The sequence below is a fragment of the Urocampus carinirostris genome, chromosome 13 (genome assembly GCF_059441175.1).
Source record: "Urocampus carinirostris isolate Australia breed hairy pipefish chromosome 13, RoL_Ucar_1.0, whole genome shotgun sequence".
Lineage (NCBI taxonomy): Eukaryota > Metazoa > Chordata > Actinopteri > Syngnathiformes > Syngnathidae > Urocampus > Urocampus carinirostris.
The window spans coordinates 31,133,902-31,143,241 of NC_142361.1; the positions used below are offsets into that span (position 1 = coordinate 31,133,902).

The 9,340-nt window shown below is 37.9% G+C and overlaps 1 protein-coding gene across 1 annotated transcript in view; it reads right to left on the reverse strand.

Annotated features, from left to right (window-relative positions):
• fbxw4 (F-box and WD repeat domain containing 4) overlaps positions 1-8,335 on the reverse strand; it is a 33,952-nt gene extending 25,617 nt beyond the window's left edge. Inside the window, exons 1-5 of the mRNA XM_088350991.1 lie at positions 7,950-8,335; positions 6,550-6,645; positions 6,193-6,384; positions 5,751-5,883; positions 5,040-5,125 (exon numbers count right to left, since the gene is read on the reverse strand). Coding sequence (XP_088207117.1) covers positions 5,040-5,125; positions 5,751-5,883; positions 6,193-6,384; positions 6,550-6,645; positions 7,950-8,149 — 707 coding nt within the window. The 5' untranslated portion in view covers positions 8,150-8,335. The remainder of the gene's footprint in view (positions 1-5,039; positions 5,126-5,750; positions 5,884-6,192; positions 6,385-6,549; positions 6,646-7,949) is intronic.
• Between the last annotated feature and the right edge of the window lie 1,005 nt (positions 8,336-9,340).

Genomic DNA, 9,340 nt, shown 5'->3' on the forward strand with positions numbered 1-9,340 from the left:
CATAATCACAAATAGGGGACGGCTTAAGTTGTTTTTTTTCATTTTCCGATGGGACAGATTTGTAAAGCTTGATATTATGGACAATTACTATTACTTACTGGACAGGTGTTCTAAAATGGAGATGATCCAGGACACGTTAGAAAAACTATCGGGTGCCCTAAAAACACCTTGGACGAGATAGCGCGACTGGGGAGAGGAAAGGTTACTGCCCTCTTGATTCGATTGATCAATCAACCAATGGACAGTTGAGGAAAAATGTTCGTACTGTTGCTTCCTAGAGGAGAGGAGAGTGACTAATTGAATGACCAAAGTGTTGTTAATTCACTATAAAAAGATGAGCAGGAACACAAATACTTCTCCTTTCTCCCAAATTCCAAAAACATTCATGTCAGCTGAATTGGCCGGTCTAAATTGTCCTTAGGTGTGAATGAGCGAGTGAGTTGTCGGTCTTTGTGTATCCTGCGACTGGCTCGCAACCTGTTCGGGGTGTCCCCTGCCCACTGCCCGAAGACAGCTGGGATCGGCTCCTGCATCCCCGCGACCCGACTGAGGATAAGCAGTGCAGGTAATGGATGAATCGTTTAAGGACGATTTAGAAACGAATTAATTCATTATTTTTCAAAAATATTTAATTGCCTCAAATTGGTGTATTTTTAAAATCTGCTCCGTTTTAGTTGTTTACAGTTTTTCCCCAAAATAGAATAGAATAGAATATACCTTAATTATCATTGTTACAAAATGGGTTAACATATTGTGACAACGAAATTGGGCATGACACTCCAGTTTCACACATTCACAGTGAGGTAAAAAAAAAACAAGAAGATAAAGGAACAGAGAAGATAAGGTTATAAAACAAGGAGGATAAGGTTATAGTTATAATTTACACAATATTTACACAAGAAATGTCGGCATGTAGGATGTTATCGGCATGTAGGATGTTAAAGATTACACCCTGGGCCTGTTTCATTTATATTTAAAAACCTATGATTCAAGGCAGGCGGCACCACCGAAGATGGGGAATTTTTTGTGGAATATAAAGTGTAGAATGGCCTGCATGTAAAAAAGATCCTTAAAGTAATGGCTGCATATGAAGCCCTAAAAGAAAATCCCATTATGAATACAGCATTCAATACATACAATCAAAATGTTCAGAAAATTTTAACAGGATCAATTAGGAACTAGGGAAATTTAAGTTTAGAAAGTTCATGGACTTGCTCCCTCATTTATTTCAGATTTCATTACCCCCTATATCCCGGTCCGGAGCCTTTGCTCAGAAAATGCTGGTCTACTAGTGATCCCAAGAACCAAGAAGAGATCCGCAGGTTCGATAGCGTTCTCCATTCGGGCCCTGGTACTGTGGAATGCTCTTCCCCTTGAGATTCGATCTGCAACCTCAGTGGAAATGTTTAAACCTAAGCTTAAAACACACTTCTATTCTATAGCATATGAATAACCTGTATTATATGTTGACAATATCTGTTTATTATTGGTTATTGCAACATCTATTGCCGCCTGGTCATCGTAGAAGGGGGATTACCTCATATGCAGTCCCTTCTCAAGGATTATTCATTTTCCTCATGTTGAGGTTTTTGAGTTTTTCCTTGCCCACATGTAGGTTTTAGATCAGGGGATGGTGCAATAATAGTCTGTGGTTTGCAATAATCTGTGGTCTGTGTAGCCCTTTGAGACTCTTTGTGATAAAGGGCGTCACAAATAAACATGAGTTGACTTGACGTTGTAAATACGACATGGTTGGTTGGATCCCTTAATCCACTAGGGTGGTATGGGCACTATTTCCTGTGGTGTGTCAAGTACAGTCTGGTAGCACCCATCCCTCTCCTGGCCCACATATGATTCCATCTGGTCGACCAACGTGTCCTTATTAGATTGGAAAGGGGCATCCCTGAGAGCAATATAATTTCTCAAATTCCTAATTTCATACGTAAAGGCTTGATCCATGAGATAGTTTGTTTGTTACATTTTTTGGCAGTTTTTGCATACCAGCATACTGGTAGGCTATTTTCTTTTTTACATTTGGAGACAGCTTTTGTGGTCCTTTTTGTAATTTATATTGTTGTATGCCTCTTGGAATCCTAATGTAATTTGTGGTTACTTGACTGAACAATTCTAAACCTCGTTCTTTTTTGTACTGTACAATCCAATTGATGACTACTGTATGTAAGTGTTTTTTTTGTGAGACGGTCTTTGTGATAGCTGTGAGAATTGTCTATGAAGTGTGTCTTTCTTCAAGGGAACGGCCGCAATGCATGTAGCCCTCCAAGCGTGTAAGTAATTTAAGGTGAGTGTGTGTATGTGTAATGAGGGGGCTCAGAGTGAGCTGTGATTATTCTCGCCTCCTGCCGTGTGCATCTTCTGGCCCTATGGGCCCCAGGGAAGGCGCCCTGTTTTAGCCTGTGGGAACGCACATTCTGCCCCCTTATCGCATTGTTGCTGCCTCACTCTTTTCTTCTTCTTTTTTTTTTAACTAATTGAATTCTTGACTCCTGAGCCAGAGGGACAACTTGGGAGAGAGCAATGAGAAAGACATGAATTTCAAGCTTTTTTTTCAGGTTGTGAGTGGGGCAGAGCAGTGGGGGTGAAATTAGAGTGGGTGAGGCTGGGTGGCGGCGGTTACGGGGAGCACTCATAGAAGGCCGACCTGGGCTGGCTGGGTGGCTGCTGTGGCGTCAGCCTGTACTTTGATACTAAATGTCAAAGGTTATCCCCCCTGCTGTTGGTGAGAAAGTGGCGAATAGCTGACGGTTTATCCAACAATCATTTTCTTCTTTTAAAATGTTCAAAAGCGCTTTTGGCCCCGAGAAGATCTTTGTAGTTGTGCTTGAGGAATTCGAGACAAAACAATTCGACCCCCCTCCCTATTTTCACCTCTCTTCAGGGTAGCTTCTCCCTTCACTGACTCCTGCCCAGGCCCCCTTTTTCCAACACTAATGGTCAGTGTTGCATGCATCGCACAGCAAACCCACACAAAACTCGAAATTGGGGTAGCGCCTAGTTTTGCAAGAATGTCACACAGAATAATGCGCCAACATAATTGGATTTTGGGTACTCAATGCGAGAGATCATCAAAGCCAGACCAACACATGGTGGCTTTTTTGGTGTGAGTCGCTAATAAAATTGACATGCATAATACTGAATTTTGACGCTTGCCTTTAATTAAGAATTTAAAATGTCTGTCTCAGAAAGTTGCTCCCCAGGGGGGCTTTAAAAGAAGACAGTACAGGTATGACTATTGTAATGCCCTTTATGTTGTCAGTATTTCAACTTTTTCCCCAGAGCCATCATTACCCTTAACAAGCAAACACAACTGTGAAAAAGAATATCTTGTCTACGGATAGAAAAAAATATATTCTTTTTTTTCTCTTATTTTTGCACAATGTTGCAGCTAAGGTTGTTGCACTATTTTTGATGCACTTATAACTTAGGCCAGTATATAAGCACTAACTTGTTAATATTTCATATCTATTCTATCTTGTTGTATTATTTTATCTTGATTAAGACTTTATTGCATTTTTTTCCTGGAGTACCACGTCGAATCTCTCTGTAAACAATCTACACTACGTCACAATCGATGACAAATACAATTCTGCTTCATTCGAAATATCACTTACTGTATTTCAAAAAATATATGAAAGGTACCGAATTGGGAGGGTCAGAGGACCATGTAAGACAAGCTAGAATTAAATAATGCAATAAAAATAATTAATGGATAGGATTTCACTCCATCAAATATTTTCAGACAGGTACTGCTCAAAGATGATATATGTTGGATTCTCCCAAAATCACTGTGACTTTGTCTTCTTGGAGACATAAGTGTAGTGCCCCACTTGGACACATCTACTTTCAAGGACTAAAGACTGGACTCATGAGCTGTGCTCCGACAATTTTAAGACACTGTAAGCTCCGGGATAGTCAGGACATGAACATTTGGAAAAAACTGTTGATGAACAGTATAGCTAGTAAAAAAATGGTAGGGGCAGTGAACTGATGACATTGATAACTTTTTCTCTGACGGCTCTGTATTCGTAGTGCAATGCACTAGACTTCTTATCAAGTATATGGTTAGATATTTTTTCTCCAAATGATGTTGAACTGCTCTTTTGTCTGTTTTAAGTTTGTTTGGGGTGTATTTTTATTTTTGCGAACTCAACAAATACTGCAAATTCAAAAGAAAGGAGGTGATTAAATTGAGGGATTCAAAATTGTAATGTACAATAGTTCAGTTCAATGACTGTGTAAACAAGCACCGGCGAGCCTTGTTTTGTCTATTAATGAGTGGAATAAGAGATTCACCAATTCAGTTTCCACATACAGTACATGAGGGAAAGATGTGGGCGACAAATATCCAATTGCCTGAGCAATTCACCTCAACAACAGTTAAGCCTCGCTGAAAAACCTGAAGATAATAAATAGCACATCCGAAGATATAAACATGAGGATTAAAGCAGTGGGTGGAATTTCCTATCCTAATAATAGTCAGAGGGGGAGTGTGCTTCACTCAAAAGAGTTTTGTCAATGTAAATATTGTAATCTGCTCACAAAGAGAGGGGCATTCGATACAATACGAAGAGCTACATATGCAGCAACTTGTGTTCCCTAAATTTGTTTTGCCCATTCTCTGCAATAAAATATCACGGATATGCCATTTTTTTAGGATGACTTACAATAATAAATTTAGCACATGACAGGGACTACAAGATCGGATTAATTTAGCTTTGTCTGGTGGACAAACAATGTAAGCACACTCTGTGCAACTCGTGAAGTAATTGTTGAATACTTGGTTAAAAATGGTTCATTATTTTGAAAAGTGAATCGTATGCGTGTTTTGTGATGCATGATCTATCAACAGGAAGCGTTCTTGGCTCATTAACTTTTGCGCTATGACACCAACTGGCTACAACCAAAGTGGCAAGCTAACACCAAAAAAGTGATGTCACGCCATTTAAAATGTCTCAGTTCAACCAATTCCCGCTGATTTAATGCTAGAATTCACAAGAGTCGAGGAAGATTCAAATTCTTACCTCAGTGCGGGATTGATCACAACAGACCAGACTCTATCATACAGGGGAATATCATCTCTAGGACAGCTGGAATCCAATGTCCAGATCTAGAGAAGAAATAAGTCATACAACCAAATTAAGTAAATGCTTAGCCTATGAATAGAAACAATAATTTTACTGTATGCTATGGGCCATTAAAACAGGGGTCACCAACGTGGAAGCCCCTAAGAACAACTGCGTAACTCTAGGACCAACTCTGATAATAACTGACCAGTGGTAGGTCATTGTGATTTTTTTGGGAAATTTGATTTTTAACTGCTATGAGAAATCTTTGACATGATCAGTGTTTTGGACTACAATTCCTCCCAAAAATATTTGTGAAATTAGCCAATAATTTATATCTATATGTAAATCACTCAGTAATTTTATACAAGGCATACAGTATGTTTAAGTGTATTGCTATGCCTATTTTAACTTTATTTGTAATAATTACAACCTGGTAATAACATCATAGTAACATCAAAATAATAACATAAGTTGTTATTTTAAAAATGCAAATAAAATTGGTAGCCTTTTGTGCTAATCAGTTACAAAAATAGCTCTTAAAATAAAAAGGTTGGTGATCTGTGCTTTAAAATAATATGTTCAGCCAAAACAGCAGAAAACGCTAAAAAAAATGAAATCTTTATTCTTCATATTCAAATTACGATGTTGGATAAAAATAATAATAACCTTTGTCGTTTGGTCTCTAGATCCACTGATGATTAGTTCCTTTTTCGAGTCGATGCAGTTCACTTCCTGACTATGACCAAATAAAATCATTGGTCTGTCATTTCTTCTCCCGTGGACCACAATCTTGCCATCACTGAAAAATATTAGTTTCATTATTACTAATACACCATGTATGATATAGAACGTCTTAAACATTCAAATCAAGAAAAGTCAGAGCTTTTGGAAGCTCAATTTAGCGATCAAAACCTAATAAAACCAAGAAAAACAACTCGAATATGAAAACACAGTGTTTCCACACCTTTGGATTAACCTTAATAAAACCTTTATAGTTTTTTCTCATCTTCAAAAAAAAAAAAAGATTCTCAATTGAAACCATGTAAGTAACAAACCAAGTTTAAAGAGGTAATAGAAATATATTAATACTCAAGGAAGTGAAGGGTACCTTCCACCACTGATCAGGTGAGACTCAGTCAGGACAAATCTGCATACATCTGCCCGGTGGCCAGAGTAGATTTTTATCGGGTTATGCCTTATCCTCTGCCAGTCCTGAGTCTGACGCAAAGAGTAGGCTCTAATTTCTGCAGCCTGAGATAAAAATAGTGTGTTCCCATCCAGCTGTAACCATGGCAACAATCTATAGAGATGTATAAAACAGTACAGTTAGTAATTGAGCATCACATTTTAAGAATTAGAAACATTATTGGACTAGTCATGATGGTGGAGGTAAATGGTGCATGGTAATCCCACTGGGTGTGGAACAATATCAACATAACATCAGATCACATAAAAAAAATCCTACTTTGTTTTCCATTTTAAAGGAGTAGTTCTTTTACAGATTCCTGTTGACCAATTTTGAGCAATCTTGACTCGGTCCTTGAGCAGGATGTTAGGATATCTGTCGTATAGGTGACAGAGGAGAGTTATTACAACAGAAATGACAATTTTCTGGAGTGTTAGAACGGTGTTAAATGAGAATCAAGCTGTAGAAAGTCAAGTATACAAATTAACGCTACATTCTATCTTAATTTTATTTCTTAAGAATTCTTACTGATTTTGATGCAGAGGTCTAAGGCTCACAAATTTTGCACACATTTGCAAATATATTCATCATAATTTTGAAGTCATCCTATACTTCAAAATAAATTTTGGGGGCAGATTTTTGGCACTTTGTGGGATTGTAAATTCAGATTCAGATTCAGATCTACTTTATTGTCATTCTAGTACACGTGTATACAGAACGAAATGTCGATACATCTGACCCGCACAGTTTCCTCGAATGTACAGATATAAGTAAAAGTTGTATTGTATTATGGCTACGTATAGTATTTTACCATAGTGCCGATAGTACAAGAGGAGTAGCTAACCAGATGTGCAAAATGGGCAGTCAGGTTAACAAGTCAGGTAAACAGTAACATTAACACTGTAACAATAACGCTGTAAGTACAATAGTGCAGAGAGCAAATGTGCAAGGAGTGGCAAGCTATAAAGAACTGCCAGTAGTGCAAAAAGTCAGATTAGCAGCCGTTTAGATTTAGGTTAACTATATGTTAGATTGACCATTTAACAGTCTAAATCTTATATATCAAACTTTTAAACATGCACAGACGGGGCAATTGATAAAGTCTGTGTAGTAAATTGTTCTACACGTTTATCATTGGGTGATTAGACGTGGAGCTCCAGGATTAATGTAATAAAAAGACGTTAAATAGGTAAGATCAAGAAAGAACACCAAGATAGCCAATATTTATATGGTAGTGTTTGTATACTGGACTAAGTTTTGAGTGCTTCAGAAACAAATACAGACCTTAGCAGCAATATTTTGCAAAATAGAAACGTAAAGAAATAAAATAACACAGATTTCGTTTCATTCTCATCGAACACTACAGAATAGATATTTTAGGAGGTGCACATTGCAATCATCTTATTAAGGGTTGAAAAGTTATATTTATGCTGCATTTGCGGAAGATGGGAAATCAAGATATCCACTAGAAACGTAAAGAACAGATATTTGATTCAGACGACATTTTGGCTAACACAATACGTTGAGATCACGATTTTTACTTGAACATAAACACAAATAGTTATAGGTTTGACGGATAGTAGGCTAGATGTTATTTCAGGTAAGTGGTCAGATTTCCCACGTACCGCGAATGCAGCATCTGCCGACTGACAACCAAGCTAAACGTGATTTATCCTTACATGTCTTTCCAATAGCGAGTTATTCCAGTGTTTAACAAGCCTTTTGCAATCTTCTTCCACACCACATCGCGGCTAACAATGTGGCAAATTGGTTTAGAAACCTGGGAGAGTCGACTTAGCGATTTACAGTCCAAATAAGACAATATTTGATACAAAACATCCTCTGGTAGCTGGAACAGCAACATGCTACAAGTTAGCATTCAGTTAAAACATTGCTCTCGTCGCAAGGTCGACGTTGTAAATGGAACTTTGCCGTCTGGCAGAACTTAAGGTTTTAAAAACAAGGTGAACATAAAACGATACGACTAGTAGCCGATTATCACAGAAGAGGGCGGCATGTATTAGCCCATGTTGTGTGTGTGTGAACTTCCCTGGGTATTTTGATGGCGCTGTTATTATGACGTCATGCGTGATGACGTAAATGCAGCGAGACCTCACTTTCTTCTGATTTAATATCCATTCTGATATTTATTTTAACTACAAAATATGCTAGAGATAAATAAATAATTTACTTAGTATATTTTATTATTCGTTTTAAATGATTTCTTATTTTGACACAACTTAAACTTTTATTTAGGTTTCGGGTTCGTTCGTGATGACGTAAGTGCAGCAAGTCCTCACTTTTTGTTTTTCTTTCTGCTTTAATATCCTCTCTGATATTTGTTTTCAACTTCAAAATATGTTTTAATTAAATATTAATAATAATTTGCTTAATTTATTGTCATTGGACGATTTCAATGTCTTATTCTGACACAACCTAAACTTTTTATATTGTTTATTGGTTCGTTCGTGATGACGTAAGTGCAGCGAGCTCTCACTTTTCCTGCTTTTTGTTTTCTTCTTTTTAACATCCACTCTGACATTTGTTGCCATTTAATCAAATTTTTTCATGTTTTTTCATTGTAAGTTTTTAGTGTTTTTTTATTCTTTGAGAACTTTGACACGAACAGAACCTTATTGTTTGCGTTCCATGATACTTTTTGATGATATTTTTTTAAAATCTATTTTTATTTGATACCTCTGCACAGTAAAACAAGTAAGCAAAATAGTTAACAGTTTAATGGAATAGAATAGAATAAAATAGGGTTCAAATCCAGGTCCAGACTTCCTGTGCGGAGTTTGTATGTTTTCCCCGTGCTTGCTTGGGTTTCCTCCGGGCAGTCCGGTTTCCTCCCACATTCCAAAAACATGCATTTCAGGTGAATTGGCCGGTCCAAATTGTCCCTAGGTGTGAATGAGCGAGTGAGTTGTCTGTCCCCGCGTGCCCTGCGATTGGCTGGCAACCAGTTCAGGGTGTCCCCTGCCCACTGCCCGGAGATGGCTGGGATGGGCTCCAGCCCCCCCGCGACCCTAATGAGGATAAGCGGTATGGCTAATGAGATGAGATGAGA